Genomic DNA, 22,033 nt, shown 5'->3' with positions numbered 1-22,033 from the left:
TATGATTAAAATACTTCCTTGCTGTATTTTATTGTCATTTTTTAAAAAGCAAACACCTTACAGAAACGTGCTAGAGAATTTTACCATAGCCTCTACTACTTCATCTGAGTTGGCTAATTAAAGAGAAGTCCACAAGTATGGTAGAGTAGAGAAAAGGCTGGATTTAAAAAAACCAGAGAGTGTGTTTATTTGGAGGTCTTACACTAGAAAAAAAGGAAGATGTTCAAATCTCACTGAGCATAAAGGAATCACTTTATTTTTCAGTATTTTGGGTACTGCCTGAAACATTTTCATTACCTACTTTTTCACATCATTAAGCTCAATATCACTGAAAATTTTTAGCAATATGGGTTCAGCTACCTCAAATAGACATAAAAGGCAAGGTCACAGAGAAGGAAGTATTTTTCTGGAAGCCTTTCTAATCATGCTCTTCAGATACTGAGCCACAAAATAAAACTATTGATGGTGCTAAATTCAGTAGCTTGGGTTTTTTCCTAGCATCACAAAAGCATGTTAAATGTAATAAATATGAGCCACCCCAGTAAGAAAAAGTAGTATAACAACTTGCAAAAATCTTAAGCATGTGCTTACATTTGTCATCACAGAAGGGCTATTATGCAGTCAAAGCAAACTTGTAGTGCTCTTACACTGATTTGGAGGGTGCCAGGTCCGGGGAGATTTGATGATGAGGTCCCTGAAGGAGAATGGAAGATAACAATTAGGCCACAGCCAGGGAAACAAAGAGCACTGGATTCAAGAAGGATCCAATGTTTCTGTGATGTGCAGAAAATAAGAACAGCAACAATAACAGAATAAAAACATGCCGAGGGCTGGGAGTTATTCTCCAAGTATACAATTGCTGCAGAGACTCTTCCAGATGTCAGAATGGCTGGTTGGTCTGGATCTCCTCCTGCTTGAACCCACCCAGTTGCAGTAATTGGGAGTGCAGTCTGTTTTCCCCAGAGGAAAACGTAACTTGCACTTTCAATTTGCACAGTTTTTCTTTGTGTCAAAGAATACTCTGCAAAATTTCCTAACTTAAATAATAGTATTCAGCCTCATCTAAACTAAACACTGTGAGCAAAACTTTAACTTAACTCTCAGTGCCCAATTAAAAAAAAAAGTATATCTGTTTAGGCATTAGGCTCACATTTAATTGTGATGCACTAGAAGTCCAATTCAGAAATTATCCTGGTTGATTTTATTTTTTAATAATTAAACCTTAAAAATTATGTAGAGCTTCATTCCAATATTATCATGGGTCGTTGTTTTACATATTTTCTCTAAGATCAACCTCACAAGAGATATATTTATAATATGAAGATGCAGACTCTTCTCTCATTCCAACATAAGATTTTCAAGACTTTATGGACTCTCTTATACCTGGTAAACCAGGCAGTAACTTGTAAAGTTAGCATAAAATACTACAGCATCAGAGACAGGACACAGATTGCAAGATGCTCAGTTGCTAATCTGTTGCCAGAAATTACTACTGTGCTACTAAGATAGGATCATTGAATGTGATAATAATCTGGGAGATATTTTAAAAGGTCATTCTCAGAAAAATTTCCCAGGCTGTTTTCTAATATTATTTACTCTTCTTTTATTTATCATTCTGTAAATGCTACTAATTTTCTATTATGTTTATGAGGCTTGATTAGGTGCATCATTCTCTGTTTGAAGCATAAAACCTCTTCATTCAAGGATAAATCTGTCTAATTTACTCTTGTATCTGTGGCATCTTGCAAAATACATATATTTCATTAAAATGAGTAAATTATTATAAAGCTATAGGAGGCACAATAGAATCCTATAGTCATCTTTGGGGAGAGGAAATGTTTGCAGGAATTGGAGGAAAAGCTTTATTTATTTTCTAATGAAAATATCTTAAAGTAGGATTTTTTTTCATCAAAAACAGAACAGAATAAAACCTTAGATTCCAAAGGCTGGATCTAAAGGCCTAATGAACTTTATAAACTAATAGAGACTATATAACATTTTAAATCAGCACTTTGCTAGCTATCAAAAATGCGTCATTGAATATAAGTTAGAAAAGAGTAATATATATAGCAGACCTTCAATAAAACACATTCAATGAGTAAAGAACCCTCACTTTGAAAGGCTATTTTTCCTTTATTGCCTTATTAATTTTAATATTCAAAATGGTTTCTACTGTGCCCCCTAAACTGGGTACAGTGTAATTGTTGGCATTTACAAAAAGAAAGTCCAAACCAAGTATAGCACAGAATGTTGCATTGTATATAAAATGGTAGTACCAGAGATTATGCCAAAAGTAAAATGAGAGAAGAGAGAGAGAGAGAGAGAGAGAGAGAGAGAGAGAGAGAGAGTTTTGAGACAATAGCACATTACTTCTATAGACTCACCAGCTTTCATTTTAGTGGTCAACAGTGTTGTTAACTTCGATAGTATTAGTTGTTGAAGTGGGAGTGGAAGTACTTTTAAGAAAAGAATAAAAATTTTAAAATAGAAAATGGCTAGGATCTCCCGAGGTTCTGGGAAAAGAAGTGGCAGTGAAGGGCTCTCAAACTTCGGCTTCATTAGCATTAAAGTAGGTCTGCCTGTGCTCATAAGTCAAATGATGCATAAACAATCTGGATATTTTTTCCAGAAAACGAATCAATGCAGAAACTTGTTTTCCAAACATATATAACTAAGGCATTCTTTTTCATGTAAGAACTGTTAACATTTCTAGAGCTAGTATTTTGCAACATATACTTTGGGAAATGTGGGCAGAAGTATCTTAAAGTTTCCAATGCTCACACATTGTCTCGATCCACAACCCTTTCATATTCCACTCACAGAAATGCCTATTGGTCTACAGTGTGCTAGATATTTCATGTGTCATCTTAGACTATTCCTATAATAATAATTATCACCACCACTGACATAATAAGAATAATGAAACAGGAAAATTTACTTATTGAATATCTACTTCATCACTCACAACACGTATTTCTCCCATGATGTGCATATATTTATATCCCCTATTTTAATTTATAAAGTGGAGCTTTTGAAAAATTAAATTCCTAAGGCTACTGGGGTCATAAATCAGAATCTGGGAATATAAAATCAGATATTTTGACTCTATGTTTTCTATTCTTTCCATTTTACTAATTGTACCACATAAATGCTAATTAAGTGAATTGGTAATCTCCAACAGATGACCCAGAGTCATTATTTTTGTTTTTGTTATTTGTATCAACTGTATGAATTGCTTCTGTACAAGACAATATTGGTCATTAAATAATACTGTACAAGGAAATTCTTAAGTCTTTTTTAAGTGGGCTTTTAGTAAATACAGTCTATTTTTTCTTTTTTTTTCAGGAAACATGCAGTGAATTTCAGGCATTGATGAAAAATGGGAAATTGATCTGTCCTCAAGACAGAAAACTTTTCCAAAGCCCTGACAGAATCACATTCATCAACAAATGTGACACATGCAAACAGATACTGTGAGTAAGATTCCTTTTACCTGCTACTCTCTGAACTAGTGATTGCACTATTTTTTTTCTTTCAAATGTGTTTTTCTAAACCTGAATAGCCAGCCATTCTGACATCTTCCACCAGAAAAAATTAGCAAAGTGAGGTCTTAGTAATCTTTCAAATGAGATTCCAAAGTAGCCACAATTAATACCTTATGTAGCAGTCTATAGTCTTTTGAGGATGTAGTTCCATTTTGAACAGTCTGGGAAAAAATAATTTAAGAAAGAATGTCAGATTTCTCAGGCTGAGTTAAGACCTAATTCTGTTGTAGCTGAGGGGCTAAAAAAAATCCCCTTGAGAAGGATGCCAGAATCTCCTTGTGGTGGTCAATCAGTAGAAGGATTTAAGCAGAATGCATACTAATTCTGTGAACTACTAGTGTCTTCAGACTTCTGGGGGTATGGGAGGATGAGATGGACTAAAGGTTGTTTACAGTTTCCATCTTCCTGCAGCTTAGAAAGAATTAGCATCCTAGAAGTTTACTAGGATACTACCCAATGCTTTAACATCTACCCAATGCTTTTTATTTGATTTCCTTCTCCAAAGATAGGAGACTTGAGTTATCAACTGTAAATCCTCAGACCAGAGCGTCATTTGTTTTTGGCCTTTTAAAGATTCTCTGTGAGAGTTTTATTGATATTGTTGTTATTTTTCTGTGATACTACACATTGATGCCAGAGCCTTTTGTATGCTAAGTGAACACTCTTACCACTGAGTTCAATCCTCACCCTCTCTCATTTGTGAACTGGGAATTCATTTTTAATTCTGACCACCATTGAAATTTCAGCCCTTACAGATCCAATACTGAACCTATCAAATTTAGATATGTTATAATTGGCTTTTTAAAATGCCAGGTTGATATTCTTCAAGGGATTTAATTCGACATGTCTAATAATATTGTGGTATGAAGTCCTGATAATATGCACTGCTTTCTAGTGATGAGAATGTGGGAATGTGAAGGAAGACAGGCAGGGTTTGGGAGGTTGGGGGCATGTTGACTAATCCTTTCTCATTCTCTTGAAAACTGAGAATAAAACAGCAGGTATATTATTGACTATAAAGTTTCCTTTTCACTGAATAGAAAGCCTTAATATGAGACCAAACTTATGAATATAATAAATTTACTGAAAAATAATGTAAAACAATAAAATACCTTGAGAATCACAAGATGGTTTATCACTTTGGAGGTACTTATTCAATAATTATTTTTAGTGTCTATGTGAAATAATTTGGAATAAATTAATTGTTTTAAGGGAAAGAGTGCAGCATGTAAAAATTATCTCCAAATTACTGTAAGAATGGGTTGATTTGCTCGGTGGGGCAGTAGGGGCTGGAATCAGTACCCATATAGGCAGTTACAAAGATATTTGATTCACTCATTTGTAAATACACTCATTTGAAGATTGTATTCAAGGAGTGGCACAGACAGTTTTTAGAGTTGGTTATCATTAAGCTGTTGGAAATATTTAAGGGAGGTAATAAGTTATGTAGTTAAAAGCTAAGACTATGCCTGCACTAGTCAATATTTGAGGGCTTTTGTTTTCAGCATTGAGTGGTATTTGTGCTATCTTTCCCTTTCAGGACATCTCTCTACTTTTGAATTGGTAGATTAAGCTGAGGAGACCAATGAAGACCAATAAGGACTTTACCATGTAAGGTCTTATTCTGAAAAGTTAGGCAAGCAATGACTAAGTGGTGTGATTCCTCATTTTCTTGCAGGGAAAATGCAGCAAAATCCCAGGAAAGGGCCATGCATTTAGCAAGAGCCAGTAGAGACACTGCCCAAGCAGAGGTAAGACTGAAATGAACATGTCTTGTTTGCTTTTGGGAAGCTGTTTGACTCCATGTAGAGCTGTTTATTTCCTAATTGCTAGGTTGTACCCATTGTGAAGCCATCTACTTAAAAGGGAGGGAACATGGCTTAGTTCAGGGGTGGGCTAAATATCTGGTACATCTTGTCCATTAGCCCAACCCATGACCCAACTTTCTGAAAACATTTTGGGCTCTGACAGATTCTCAGAGGTGGAGTAAGCCACGGACATTTCTCATACCTCCCGCCCTGTCTAGCTCCAGTAAGTGCCTTCCTGGGACAATTAAACTAGATCAAATCTCAGATTTGCTGTTGTCCATGTAACTCAGACAATATGTATCTCTGCATTCTGTCTCTCCCCCCACCCCACCCCGTCTCCCTCTTCATTATGAAATGTGTTATATGTTCATTGAGAAACTAAATTTAAAAAGTCATCCAGTGCTTAACATATGCTAGTAGTCAGTCATTCAACTCATTCTATCTATTCTATCTCCTTTCTTCTCTTGATTCTATATATTTTCTAAAGTCTGTAAGGTTCTTGTACTTCAATTTTAGTTGTTTATTTATACCTGTTCTGCAGATTGAGACTCAGGCTCATATTTTGCTTGAGAAAAGTCTTCAGTGTTTAAAAAAAATGAATAGGAAGGAAAGAAACTGCATTTACTTAGAACACCACAGAATTTTACTTGATAAATCTACTTTTTATACAAATGTTTTATTTATACAAAAATATACAACTAAAATTTAAAATTTCAGCTTGTATTGGTCAAAATTCCTGGCCTAAAATATTGCAAAAGTACTTGAAAAAAATGGGCACAGTCATCAGCTACTGACATCACCTCCAGGTCTCCTATGTGGCATCTTCTCTAATTTCATCTTTCTCTTTCTCCACCGCTGGCCCTGACACATAATTAAAGTGATCAGTCAGGGCAGACACACCCTCATTACTTATAACATGCTTGATCTCACCAAGCTAACATCTGCTTTGGTGGTATTACTTAGGTATGTCCAAGAACGTCAGCCTCCACGCTAAACATAGTTGACTAAGTTCTTGTTTTGGGGTTCAATGAGCCTCACTTTAAAAATAGTAACACAAACACAATTCAGTTGGTCAATATCTGCAAATAATTTATCTGTAACAAAGAGGGGGTAATCTATGGGAGCCAGGAAGAGTTATTTGCAACTTTTAAATGTGAGTTTCTTTGTCACATTCAGAGACAGGGTCACCATGCAAGATCTAGTATCCTCTTCCTCCCATCTCTTAGATAAAAAAAAAAATACTACAATTTCTGTCAAAATTGAATGGATTCATACAATTGCATTACATTTTTACTGGTGGCACCTTTCTCTTCACTATAAAGGAAGAACAATCTACCTACTTTCTCTGCTTAGATTCCTCCCATCAAAAACAACCCAGCTACTCACTCTGGTGCTCTACGTGTTCAGGAATATTCCTTCTCTGACATCCTCTTTCTCTTTCTCTCATTATTTCTTCATTAGTATGTTAGTCTTCCATTTCCTAACTCTATTATTCACTTTATCAAGTCTTGATATTGTCTTCAGAGCATATCCCAAATTGGACTCCTTTTTATCATTTCTATCTCTACCCTAGTCCAGTCATAGCTTCAGCTAATGTCTTTGTTCTACAGGGAAATTTTTGCTTTTTAATTGATGAATTTATTCATTTAATATTTCTCATGATTTAGGTTACCAACGTTGTAGGATATTAAGTTTATTTGAGTTTATATGTGTGTTTATGGGCCCTCCTTTTCAGATTGTTTTTTGGCTTTAATGACTAAGTCCTTTTCCTTAGTTCATGTTACTAAAAATTTATATATATATATATATGTATATATATATATATATAGTTTTCATGTATATGTTAGAAATAAAAAGTTACTGAGTTTATAAAAATTCAACTTGAACTTGGGAGTCCAACATGATTAGAGATACAATGTCTTCATAACTTAATTTTAAATTAATTGAAATTAATTCATTCATTAATTTTAAAAAGTTAAATAAAATTAACTTTTTATAATAATAACTTGCCTAACTCAAAAGCGTAACTTACCTTTAATTATAATTTTATATACTTTTTGAAATGTATCAAATATTCTCTACAGTTATAAAAATAATTTTAGTTAATGCTTAGAAAATGTACAATTTTATTGCTATTTTGATTAGTACTTTGCTTTTGATGGTGTTTCTCTCTGGCTAGTGTTGTTACAGACAAATTATATTGATTCTGTGGATTGGTCTTAGACAATTTTATATGTTTGGTGGATCTTTGATTCTATTGTTTATTTTTTGGCAGTGTGAACTTTATCTGTATAAAATAGGAGTTTTATATTTTTGTTCAATCTTAATAATCCTTTATTTTTCTTTCTTTATATCAGTGTCAAATATCTTGCATTAAAAAGCTAAAAACTAGTGACAATGAACATCAAACTTCCATCTCTCTCCTTAGTTATAGAGAATATCTCTAACGTTTTTGCATTAAGTATGATGTTTATTAGAGGGAGTGTCATCTACAAACTTTAGCAAGTTTCAGAAAGCAAATTTTTCTCTGCTGCATTATTCAATGCCTTCTCTGAAACTAATAAAATACTTTATTTCTTTTTGTCTATTAATATAATTTCCTGATAATTAAGCTTTTATTGTTTTCTTAGTGTATATAATACTTATTCCTAATATGCTTTTAATACATTATTGGATTTTTTATGGCAGTATTTTATTTCGAAATTTAACAATTATAATCATGAGAAAAGTTTGTCTATATCTTTTTATTTTTAATTGTTCTTTTTTGGTTTGGAAATGAAATTCCTTTAAAAGGTGGTACTTTTGGCTATGGCTGAATGAAAAAGTCAGCAAATCATCTCCCCCAGTATCAGGTTTAATGCTAGATAAATTTGACCAAAACAACCATTTTCATACTCTAAATGTTTACTAACAGCCTATGCCAATCTGAGAAGCATTTATGCTAAAACCAAAAAATATATATAAAATAAAATTTAAAAACACTACTGAATTCTCGGTAAGTCTAAGGTGTTCTTGTGTAGGGATACTCTCATGTAACTCCCTGCTTCAGCTACAGGATATGGAGATTTTATGAGGGGCAGACTATCAGCAGGAGTAAGTGCATAGAAACTATTGAAAGGGGAAACCTTTCTCCAAGTAGTAGACAAACCACTGTACCAAGAGGGCCAAAGAGGTACCAAGAGTACCAAGAATACCAAGAGGTACATTTGATGGAAGTGAAGATCTTCACCATGAGTGATAAGAACGACCAAAAGTTGCAGTCATGATTGGAGAAAATATATTCTTTTTTTTTGGTACCTGGGATCAAACTCGGGTCTTTGCCCTTGCGCAGCAAGCGGCTAAACCACTGAGCTAAATCCGTGGCCCGAGAAAATATATTCTTGATTCAGCCTTCCCACATAGGTGTCAGAGACTGAAGAAGGCCCAAGAATTCACAAACTACTGGTCAACCTTAAGATTGTAAAAGTGTACTTAGAAAGCACAAGATAACACAGTGGAAGGAAAATGCTTGATAGAAAAATGGCCTGAACCTTACGTCTTCTTCTATACACAAAAGTCCATTTGCAGAGCATGAGAGCATGGCAGCCTAATTAGGTGGACATATTTAGTCTTTTTTTTTCATGAAAATTGAACTTTTAAATTTCCACATACACTGTTTTCTTTTTAAAAATTGTGTATTTTTGCAATCATTAAAGCCAGACTCATTTTGGAAGATTAGTAGATGGATAGATTAAGGTATCTATTTAAACAAAGTGCCCATTCACTGGGAAAGCAGTAAGGTACAAAGATTTAGGGAGGAAATATAGAATTCAGCTCTATGACAAAATAACAACAAAAACACAACCATAAATATTTTATTATTAAACAGATACATCGGCAGCTGCAAATTATGGGAAAGCAAGATTTCAAAGACTTAATCCAGCCAAAGAAGCAAAGAAAAAATACAACCCTCAGGGGAGAAATTATAACACAAATCTCCATAATGGATTATCAGATATGTTTAGATTCAACAAAAAAATATGAACTATGCATAATAACAAGAATAGGTGACATATCTTCAGTGAAAAATAGAAACTATCTCTGAGTATCTAGGTGTTAGATTTGAGAGAAAATGATAAAAGTTATTCAAAATACTTATTAAAATCATGTTGGAAAAATTGAAGGCAAGTATGAGAACAATAACAATAATAAAACATTAGAGACTCAATAAAAATAAAATGTATAAAGAATCAAGTGGCAATACTGGATTTGAAAAATATAATAAGTGAAAAGAAAATTTCAATAGAGAGTCACAAATGCATATCTGTGGTTGCATAAAAATTGGCAAACTCAAGGAAAAATTAATAAAACTAACAATGGAAGTACAGAGAAAAATTTTTAAGAAAAATTAATATATTCACAAAATCTTTGGGACAACAGGCATGCCAACAGATACATAATAGAATATGGAATACTAGAAGGAAGAGAAAGAAGAGAGATAGAAATTTCCTTTCAATAAACAGTGGCCTAAAATGTCCCAAATTTGATGCAAAAATTGATTTGAGCTTTGAAGAAGCTCAACAATCCCCAAATACAATAATCACAAAGAACCCCGATGATCAAAATGTAAAAACCAAAAAATAAGAAGAAAATTTGGGAAGTGGCAAGAGAAAATATAATAGATTGTATATACAGGTGACCAAAGCTGACTTCTCAGCTTTGACATGCTGAGGCCCAGAGGGAGTGGAGAGGCTCAGCGCTGTGACCCTGAGAATGTGGTGCAGCAAGGCCAGAACATGTGAGCTAAGGCCTGCAGCCTGTGTGCAGCCTCAGCAAGGAGAGCTGAGTCCTCCACATGTTGGATGCTGGGTACCTGGTCTGCTCATCTCCCAGGTGTAAATTCATAGAGACATGAACAGATAATAATAGAAAGTGTTACTGGAACAGTGGGAATCAGCAATTTTGTTCTGGAAGTTTTGAGAGATGTTGTTTACCATAGTCTTCCTGAAGTTGGGACAAAATTGAAAAAGCAAGATGAGTTTGGTGCTTTGGAACTTGTAAGAGCTGCCAGCGAACTCTATTTTCCTCTGACAGAAGTAACTGAAATTAATGAAGCACTCACTGAAAATCCAGGGCTTGACAACAAATCTTATGAAGATGATTGGCTGATAAAAATGACACTGAGAGACTCTTCAGAACTCTATGAACTCATGAGTGAACAAGTGTATGAGAAATACATAAAATCTATTGAGGAATGAAAATGGAATCCCTAAATAAACTAGTAGAAAATAACTTATTCCAGCATAGTTATCTTAAATTAGTGTTGGACAGAGGATTTGAGAAAGCAATTTTTAGAAAAACTAATGGAAAAGAAACTACTCTCAACTCTGCTACTGGAAGAAAATACCCCTTAATTTTCTAACAATTTCAGATAAACACAATATAAATCTTTTTTATATAACTTATGATTTTTAGACCAGGGTATAGGTTCTAATATTCAGAGTTCATGAAATATCCATGATAAAAACAAGTTAGAAAAATTATGTTATTCAGGGATAACACTGTCATCATTAGCCTTATATAATGTTGTTACTTGCTTATATTCCTTCCTGGATCTGGGTCAAAATACTTAAAGGATCTTCTCTTTAAATAACAGGGAGTGGAGGAAAGTATTATTTGTACAGTGCCAGATGAAGAACGGTACTATCTTAATTTTACATTATACTGCATTTACTGGTACTGGTTTTTTTTCTGTGAAGCAACAGCTTTGCAGTACAATAAGAAATAAAATAATCAACTTCTTTAATCAATAAAAAGCATTGGAATGACATACTCAAAGAGCTAGGAGGAAAAAACAGGTTAATGAAGACATTATATCCTCTAAAACTATGTCACAAAAATCAGAGCAAAATAAAACATTATCCTATCGAGGAATCTGACTGTTGCTGACTAAACTGCCTTGCAGATAACAATAAAGCTAATCAATTTTAGCTGAATAAGATGGTAGCTTGGACCTATAGAAAGAAAAAGTAGTAGACAGGGTGAAAATGTGGATTAATATAAAGCACTCTATATTATATATTTAAAACATTTTCTGCTGACTTTCTGTAAAGAGGTTTTATTATTCAAAGTAATAATCATAATGCTCTTTTATTGGATATGTATACACACACACACAGGACAATAATACATTGCAGGAAATTGCAATTTAATAGGACATTTCTATAATTTATCAAATTTAAATATTAATCTAACAAAATTGTGATAAAGTAAGATGCATATTGTAATTATAGAGTAACCACTAAGAAAATAGACATATGTGGTAAATGTATAAAATCAACAGAAGAATTAAAAAGGCATACCAGGACCTGAAAGAAGCCAGTGGTGGAAGAACAGGGAGGCAAAAAGTACAAGAACATTTTAAAAACAAATAGAAAAATAGAATACATAAACACAACCATATCATATTATATTATATTAAATGTAAGTGTTTAAGCATACCAATCAAAAGACAGAGATTATTAAACGATATAAAAGCAGTTAAAACCAATCTTCAGTAGATGCTCCTCAGATTCAAAGACACAAGAATTTGAAATGATGAAAAAGTGATATAGACCATATGCAACCATAAGAGGGAATGATTGATTATACTAATATCAGAAAAATAAATGTTAAAACAGAAATTATTATTGACAAATAAAGAAATTCAATAATTTGAAATGTCAGTATGCCCAGAAATATAACAATTATAAATGTTTACATACCTAGTAACAGAAGAGGATAATTTATGAAACAAAAAATGCTATAAATATAAGAAATAAAAAATTCAACAAAAATAGAAATTTGAATACCCTGCTCTCAAAAATTGACAAAAAAGCTAAATATGACCAAAGATACAGAATACTTGAACAATTAATGTTAAATCTTTATTTCAGTTGAAATAAAGTACTTCCCAATGATTATAGAATATACATTCTTTGAAAGTTACAGAAAAATTCAAGATAGACTGTTTACTAAGATATAAACATGACTCTATAAAATTTAAAAAGATTAAAATCATACAGGTATGTTTTTACCATAACAGAATTAAAATCAAAACCAACTAATTGTAATAATAGCCAAGTATATGGAAGTTAAGCAACGTACTTCCAACTATCTGATGAATCCAAGAAAGAAGGATTTGAAACATGAGAAAATAGTTTGAACTTTAAGAAATAGACAATTTAATATATAGAATTTAGCTAAAACAATATCTATAGCTTTAACTGTCTAATTCAGGAAAGAAGGAAGGAGTAAAAAATTTAAACATCATCCGCTTTAGAAAACTAAGAAAAACAAAAGTAAACGAAATGCAATGGGCATATAAAAATCAAAGCGAAACCATAAAATACAAAACAAAATAATAGAAGAAATTAATAAAACAAAAGTTGGTTCTCTGAAAATAAGGACAAAAGAGGCAGGTCTGTGCACACCCTACCGAGGTCCTGAATCACGTGGAAGATGCCAAATCACCCCACTGCAGACAGGCAGGTCTGTGCATGCCCTACCGAGGTCCTGAGTCACGCAGAAGACAACGAATCACCCCACTGCAGACAGGCAGCCACCTGATTCCACATTACCAAGGCGCAGAGGACACCAGACCACCAGACCAAGGTACTGAGTCCCACTGTTCCCGGCCCAGAGGTAGGGACTTTTGAGCCGTCGTCCCACTGCTCCTGGTCCAGAGGAAGGGGCTTCCCGGTCACCATCCCTCCCACTGCTCCCAGCACAGAGGAAAGGGCTTTTGGGCCACCTTCTGTCCCGCTGTTCCTGGCCCAGGGGAAGGGGCTTCCGGGCCACCATCCCTCTGGCTGCTCCCAGCCCACAGGAAAGGGCTTTTGGGTCACCATCCCTGCCGCTGCTCCCAGCCCCTGTCCCACCTCACCCAGCTCAAAGGAGGTAATCTGAGCAGGCGCTAACAGCCCCCCGCCCCAGTCGAAATGAGAAAACACATAAATAAGTCTCAAAACCAAACTTCCAGATCACCTAGAGCAACCCCAAAGGGAAATGAGATGGAACACTCTGATACTCAACCACCTGGACCCACTGAACTGGCAACAAAAGGGGATCTGGAAAAAATGAAATCAGAAATAATTTCTCAGATAACAGGAGAAATTATGCCCTTAGTGCAAGACATGATTAATAAATCTAGAGAGGAGCTCAGGAACATGATGGAATCCCAACATAAGAAACAAATGGAATCCATAAAACAGATGCAAATAGATTTCCAGGACATGAAAAACTCCACCGAAAGTCTACACAGCAGAATGAGCCAATGTGAGGACAGAATTTCAGATAGAGAACATAAGATTGCAATTAATAACCAGGAAAAGAAAAATTGCTTCAAAATTATAAGGGAACATGAGAAATCAATCCAGTAGCTGCTAGATGATGCAAACAAGAATAACATAAGACTGATTGGAGTCAATGAAGAAACAGGAGAGAGTGCAGATAACATAAAAAATCTCTTCACAGAAATAATGGCAGAAAACTTCCCAAGGAGGGGAAAAGAGCTTGACATACAGAAAAGTGAGGCATATAGGACTCCAAATAGCCTTGATCAAAAAAAATGTACACATAGCCATATAGTTGTTAAGATCCCAGAAACACAACAGAAGAACAAAGTTCTCCAAGCAGTCAGAGAAAAGAAACAAATCACATACAAAGGAAAGCCCATCAGAATCACAGCAGACTTCTCAACACAAACCATCAAGGCAAGAAGAGCTTGGAGTGACATATTCCAAGCCCTAAAAGAAAACAGCCTCCAACCCAGATTGAAGTACTCTGCAAAACTATCTTTCAAAATGGATGGAGAAATAAGATACTTTCATGACAAAGAGCACCTTAGGAACTTTGTGAATACCAAACCAGCACTCCAAACAATTTTACACAATAGCCTAGGAACAGACATTGAGGATCACAACCCCAGGAAGCAAAGCAGAATGAACCCATCTGGCATGACAAGAAATTAAATGTAAAGGGGGAGAACCCAACAAAAAGAAAAAGTCATGGCAATGACAAGTCAATATGTGTCAGTTATAACCATCAATGTTAGTGGTCTCAATTCACCAATCAAAAGAAATAGACTGGCAGAATGGGTTAAGAAGCAAAATCCAACAATATGCTGCATACAAGAAACACACTTAATTCAAAAGGAAATTCATACAGTGAAAGTTAAAGGGTGGAAAACAATACTCCATGCAACAGGAACCCGAGAAAAAGCAAGAGTTGCCATCCTCTTTGCAGATAAAGTAGATTTCAAACCAACACTGGTTAAGAAAGACAAAGAAGGACACTACATCCTCATAAAGGGAACAATCCAAGAAAAAGAGATGGCAATCATAAATATCTATGCATCATACACTAGTGCGCCCAACTATATAAAACAAATACTACTGGACATGAAAAGTCATATATGAACTAATGCAATTGTAGTGGGGGACCTCAACACCCCACTGTCACAAATAGATAGATCAACTAGACAAAAAATAAGTAATGAAATACTAGAACTCAATCGAACTCTTGAACAAATGAATGTAACAGATGTTTACAGAGTCTTTCACCCCACAAAATCAGAATACACATTCTTCTCAGCTGCACGTGGGTCCTTCTCCAAAATAGACCACATACTCACACATAGAACATGTTTAAGTAAGTACAAAGGAATTGAAGTTATCCCCTGTATATTATCAGACTGGAGTGTGATGAAATTGGAGATCCATAGCAAAAGAAACAAAAAATTTCATAAACACGTGGAAATTGAACAACACACTTCTGAATAATCAATGGGTCACCGAGGAAATTAAAGAAGAAATCAGACAGTTCCTTCAATTAAATGACAATGACAATACAACATGTCGGAATCTATGGGACACAATGAAAGCAGTCTTACGAGGGAAATTCATAGCAGTGAAAATGCATATTAGGAAAACAGAATGAGCCCAATTAAACAACCTGATGCTGAACCTCAAGCTTCTAGAAAAAGAAGAACAGGACAACCCCCGAGCTCATACAAGGGAGGAAATTATAAAGATCCGAGGAGAAATCAATGCAATGGAGACTAAGAGAACAACACAAAAAAATCAATGAAGCCAATAGTTAGTTCTTTGAAAGAATCAACAAAATTGACAAACCCCTAGCCAACTTTGTCAGAAAAAGGAAAGAAAAGGCCCAAATCCATGCAATTAGGAATGAAAAGGGTGAAATGACAACAGACCCAGCAGAAATCCAGAGGATCATCAATACCTACTTCCAGAACCTATATGCCAATAAGATGGACAACACAGAAGAAATGGACAGATTCCTAGATACATATGAAGTACCAAAGTTGAACGAAGAAGACCTAAAAATTCTGAACAACCCAATATCAACCAATGAAATCAAAAACATAATTAAAAACTCATCACCTAAGAAAAGCCCGGGGCCTGATGGCTTCACTGCTGAATTCTACAAGACATTTAGAGAGGAACTGCTGCGACTACTGTTTAAACTCTTCCATGAAATTGAAAGGGAAGCAATACTCCCAAATTCATTCCTGGAAGCAAGCATCACCTTGATCCCCAAAGCAGAGAAAGACCCAACTGAAAAAGAGAACTATAGGCCAATCTCACTAATGAACATAGATGCAAATATCCTTAATAAGATACTGGCAAACAGAATGCAGAAGATCATCAAGAAGATCATACACTCTGATCAAGTGGGATTCATCCCAGGGATGCAGGGATGGTTCAATATATGAAAATCAATTAATGTAATACACTATATCAATAGAGCCAAGGACAAAAACCGTATGACTATCTCCATAGACGCAGATAAGGCATTTGACAAAATCCAACATGCATTTATGTAAAAAACCCTACAAAAATTGGAATAGATGGTCTCTACCTCAAACTGATAGAAGCCATCTATGAAAACCCAACAGCCAGTATCATGCTAAATGGTCAAAAACTGAAATCCTTCACACTAAAATCAGGAACAAGACAAGGATGTCCACTATCACCACTCTTGTTCAATATAGTTCTGGAAATATTAGCCATGGCAATTACACAAGAGAAAGAAATAAAAGGAATAAAGATAGGAAATGAAGAAGTCAAATTGTCATTATTTGCAGATGACATGATACTCTATATAGAAGACACCAAGAACTCCACCAAAAGCCTTCTAGACTTGATAACCAAATTCAGTCAAGTAGCTGGTTACAAGGTCAACACACAAAAATCAATAGCTTTCCTCTACACAAATGACAGACTCACTGAGAGAGAAATAGGGCAAATAGTTCCTTTCAGAATAGCATCCAAAAAACTGAAATACCTAGGAATCATCCTAACAAAAGAAATCAAAGACCTCTTCTCTGAAAACTATGGCACTCTGAGAAGAGAGATTGAAGATGATATCAGAAAATGGACAGACATCCCCTGCTCCTGGGTAGGAAGGATTAATATAGTGAAAATGGCCATACTTCCAAAACTGCTATATAGATTCAATGCAATTCCAATTGAGATCCCAGCAGCATACTTCATAGACCTCGAGAAAACAATCCAAAAATTCATTTGGAACAAGAAGAGACCCAGAATAGCAAAAGCAATTCTAGGTAACAGAGACATGGCAGGGGGTATCACAAACCCCAACCTGCAACTCTACTACAAAGCTACTGTGATAAAAACAGCATGGTACTGGCAAAGAAAGAGACTTGAGGACCAGTGGAACAGATTAGAAGATGCAGAAACAATGCCAGACACATTCAGCCATCTCATCTTCGACAAAGGAGCCAAACACCCTCACTGGAGGAAAGATAGCCTCTTTAATAAATGGTGCTGGAAAAATTGGGCTTCAACTTGCCAAAGATTAAAACAAAACCTGTATCTCTCACCATGCACTAAACTAAAATCAAAATGGATTAAAGATCTAAATATTAAAATAGAAACTCTGAACCAGTTGGAACAGAGGTTAGGTAGAACCCTTGAAGACATCGGTGTAGGAAAAGATTTTATGAGCAAAACCTCAGTTGCCCATGAGCTAGCACAAACAATCAACAAATGGGATCTCTTCTTATTAAAAGGCTTCTGCACAGAAAGAGAAACCACCAGCAGTGTGAAGAGACAACCCACAATGTGGGAAAAAATCTTCACCTGCTCTTCCTCAGACAAAGGTCTACTATCTCGAACCTATAAAGAACTTAAAAAGATCAGACCTCCCAAATTTAAAGACCCAATCCAAAAATGGGCATCTGAAATGAACAGACATTTCTCAGACAAAGAAGTAGAAATAGCAAATAAATACATGAAAAAATGTTCAACATCACTGGTCATTGGAGAGATGCAAATGAAAACAATGCTGAGATTCTACTTCACTCCAGAAAGAATGGCTGCTATCATGAAATCAACTGATAACAAATGCTGGTGGGGCTGTGGGGAAAGAGGAACCCTGCTCCACTGGTGGTGGGAGTGTAGACTGGTGCAAGCACTGTGGAAATCAGTATGGAGATACCTCAAGGAACTAGGACTGGAAATCCCATTTGACCCCACTATTCCACTGCTGGGGATCTTCCCCAAAGAATTAAAAGAATCATACCACAGTGATATATGTGCACCCATGTTCATAGCAGCACAGTTTGTAATAGCTAAAACTTGGATACAGCCCAAATGCCCATCAACTGGAGACTGGATAAAGAAAATGTGTTTTTTTTTATAAAATGGAGTACTACTCAGCCATAAAAAATGAGAAATTAGAGACATTTATAGCTAAGTGGATGCACATGGAGGCGATACTCTTAAGTGAAATAAATAGGACACAGATGTGTAAATACCGAATAGTTTCTCTGGTGTAAGAAACTGAAAGTGTAAATAAGGACTAAATGTATAATAAGTCATGTGAAATAGGAAGAAAAGGGGCAAAGGGGAAGGAAGTGGGAGGGCTAAGGGAAAGAATAGAAGGGAATGGGATTAATATGAGAAAATGGAAAAATAGGAACAAAATCTTTGTAAATAGGGCTGGAGGGGTTGAAGGGAGGGCTGGGCAAGGGTGAAAAACAAGAACGAAGAGAGACTATGTAAAGGTGCAAATTTCCAATGATGAATGTCATTATATTGTATACCTAAAATGTACCAATTATTAGAATGAATAATCGATAATATAAAATAGGAAGAAAAGGTCCAAAGGGGTAGGGGTAGTGGGAGGCACAGGGGAAAGGAAAGAAGGGAAAGGAAAAAATGATGAGAAATGGAAAAAATGGAAATAAAGTCTTTGTAAATAGGGAAGGGTGGAGGGCGTGAAGGGAGGGCTAGTAATGGGGAAAAAATAAGAACCAAGATGCATCATATAAAGGTACAATTCCCAATGAGAAATGTAATTGTGTTGTATACCTACAATGTACCAAAAAAAAAAAAAGAAAGAAAAGAAGGACAAACATGGAAAAACTACATTGACAAAGAAAAATAAAAATCAGAAGAAAAAATTACCAAAATCATGAATGAATTTGAAGACATCAATAGACGACCTGAAAAATCCAGGAATAATGGCACATGCCTATAATCCCAGTACTCCAGAGGCTGGGGTAGAAGGCTTGCCTTGAGTTTAAGGCCAGCCTGGGCTACATAGTGAGACCCCGTCACAAGAAAACATACATGTACATACATACACACATATATTCTCCTGAAAAATTACAATGATCATTTATAATGGAATATTACAAACAATAACTATGTTAACAAATTAAATAACTTTGATAAAATAGAAAATTTTCTAGAAAAAAATAAGTTGTTAAAACTGATCAAGAAGAGATAGAAAATCAGAATAGACCAATGGCAAATAAAGAACTCTAATCAGTAATTAAATCAAAGAAAATTCTAGACCCAGTTCCCTGGTTGATTAATATTCAGTACTGATAGAAGAAGTAACATCAGTTCTTTACAGACTCATTCAGGAAATGGAGAGGGAAGACACACTCCTCAATTCATCCCATGAGGCAAGCATTATGCTGATTAAAAAAAAAAACCAACTGAAGGTATCACAGGAACAAGAAACTAATAAAAATGTCCATCATCAGTATGGATAGTTGAGATCCTTAACAGAAATTTGGCAAATGAAATCCTCAATATGAGAAGGATAAAACCATGACCAAGTGGGAATTATCCCAAAAATGCAAAGTTGGTTTAGCAACAGAAAGTTAGTCTAACACACCATATTGATACAACAAAGGGCAAAACCAATGACAATAGGTTAACCAATGATAATGTTAGTAAGTGTTGAAAAGAATTTAGCAAAATCTAACACTTATTCAAAATAAACTCATGCAATAAACTTTCTGATGAATAAACCTTCTCAGTTTGATAAAGAGGATCTATTAGAATTCTGTGGCTAACATTGTACAGAGTGCAAAGACTTTGTCCTTAGAATTCAGAAGACAGCAAATAGTGGTTTACTCTGAATATCTTTCTTCAGCATTGAACAGGAGGTTCTAGCCAGTATTGGGCAAAATTAATTAACTAAATACAGTGATTGGAAAAGAAATAACTACCTTCAGTTGTAGGCAAGGGACCTTACATAAAGAATGACCTAAGGCCCCACAGAAGAGAAAAATTTCTAGAACTGATAAAAGAATTGAGCTAGGTTTCTGTGTATAAAACCAGTAATATAAAGCCAATTGTACCGCTATACATTAGCAAAAAACAATCCAAAATTAAATTATTAATTCCATACTCAATAGCATAAAATACATAGAAATAAATTTAACAAAATAAGTCTAGGGCCGTGGATTTAACTCAGTGGTTCCGGCACCTGCCTCACAAGCACAAGCACCGGAGTTCGATCCCCGGTACCAAAGGAAAAAAAGAAGTCCAAGGCTTATAGTCAAAAATGTTGCTAAGAAAAATAGAAGATTTAATGATGATTTGGTCAATGATGGATTGTATGTATCATGGTGGTCCCATAAAATTATAATAAACCTGAAAAATTCCTACCACCTACTAATGTCATAGCCACTGTAATGTAGAACACAAGCCCCAGTCACGTTTGTGGTAAGCAAACCTACCCTGCTGTCAGCTGTAAAAAAAGTACAGCATATACAATTTATTCTTGTTTATCAAGTATGGTACAGGTATATGTACTTAATATATTTTTATCATTATTTTAGAGTATACGCCTGCTTATATATTTTAAAAAGCTTCATGTTAAACAGCATGCAATGTCACCCATGCAGCGGATTCATATTTTGCCATTCCAGGGATTGAATCCAATGCCTTGCACATTTTAGCCAACACTGTATGGCTAAGCTACATTCCCACTCCTTTTTAAAATTTTATTTTGACTCTGCTTTCTCTTCAGATCACATAAATCTTTCGCCTTTTACTAAAATTTTATTTTGAGACAGGTTTCTTGGTAAATTGCCCAGGATGGCCTCCAGCTTTCCGTCCTCATACCTCAGCCTCCCACATAGTTGGAGTTGTATGCGCAGTCATTCATTTTATTTATGCTGTTCTGTCCTATCCTTCCCTGTCCTGCCCTGTCCTGTCCTGTCCTGTTCTGTCCTCTCCTGTCCTGCCTTGTCTTGTTCTGCCCTGTCCTATCCTTTTTTGTGCAGTCATTCATTTTATTTATGCTGTTAGGTCCTATCCTTCCCTGTCCTGCCCTGTCCTGTCCTGTCCTGTCCTGCCTTGTCTTGTCCTGCCCTGTCCTATCCTTTTTTGTAGCATTGGTAACTGAGTTCAGAGCCTTATACCTGCTAGACAAAGCCCGAACATCCTCAGCCCCTTATTCTGTCTTCTGCTTGCATCATTTTTCCCTTGTGCTTAATTTAATCCACTGTTTTGTTCATCATAATCCTTGGATATATTTAGATGTTTGTTGTGCTACGCTGTCTAAGTTTGTGTGACTACATTCTCTGATGTTTTCACATTGATGAAGTTACCTACTGATGCATTTCTCAGAACACAGTCCCATCATTGATAGGTGACTGTCAATGGTGAGGTAGTCAGTCCATCTTCATAAATTGAAAATTTCAGTATTGTAGATAGCAATTGTTTCAAATTCTTCAAATTCAGTATATTCCCTACCAAAATCCTGGAAGTTTTTTTAAAACATGGAAATTGACCAATTTACCCTAGTATTTATATTTAAATTTTGGGTTACTTAGTAACTGAATCCAATACTTAGAATAAACTGATCGTTTCAGTGTGTTATTGTTACAAGAACAGTAATAAAGTTCAGTGGAATAGAATAGAGGTCCTTTTCCCCTATAATCAATTTATCATGTGCTCAATGTTTCAGCATAACTCAATACTGAGGAAGATTGAATGTGCGCAATAAAAAACCTAAATTCCTATTTTATTTTTCACTTTAAAGAAAAATTTACTATAGAGCCCAGAAAATTTAATCTTAGGAACCCAGTGAAGTGAACCATATGTCCACACAAAGTCAACACATGGATATTTCCAAAGTTTTTTTTTTTCTCTTTTTTGCCCTTTGTTTTTAAATTTTCAGCCTAAAGTCTTACACTTGCTAGATGAACAAATGTAAATATTATGTATTGTAGACAAATATTATTATAGACATACATAATATTTACATTTGTTTTGATGAATTAGTACATATATGCCATAGCTTGATCATTTTTAATTGTAATAGTTTAAAACTGAAGCCAATTCAAATGTCCAAATGGCCACTGGT

General features: G+C 35.1%; 1 protein-coding gene across 5 annotated transcripts in view; it reads left to right on the top strand.

Annotated features, from left to right (window-relative positions):
* Positions 1-22,033, top strand: part of Spink5 (serine peptidase inhibitor Kazal type 5) — an 85,710-nt gene that overhangs the window by 2,431 nt on the left and 61,246 nt on the right. For all 5 annotated transcript variants that reach the window (XM_021266176.2, XM_021266174.2, XM_087180628.1 and 2 more), the window contains exons 3-4: positions 3,346-3,473; positions 5,224-5,296. In XM_021266176.2, the coding sequence (XP_021121835.2) occupies positions 3,346-3,473; positions 5,224-5,296 (201 nt within the window). The remainder of the gene's footprint in view (positions 1-3,345; positions 3,474-5,223; positions 5,297-22,033) is intronic.

This window comes from Heterocephalus glaber, unplaced genomic scaffold (assembly GCF_053883595.1).
Source record: "Heterocephalus glaber isolate CG9 unplaced genomic scaffold, H.glaber_assembly_v1.0 deba00001463, whole genome shotgun sequence".
NCBI classification, from domain to species: Eukaryota; Metazoa; Chordata; class Mammalia; order Rodentia; family Bathyergidae; genus Heterocephalus; species Heterocephalus glaber.
The sequence above is the reverse complement of the archived record's forward strand: the minus strand, read 5'-3'. Positions and strand labels throughout refer to the sequence as shown.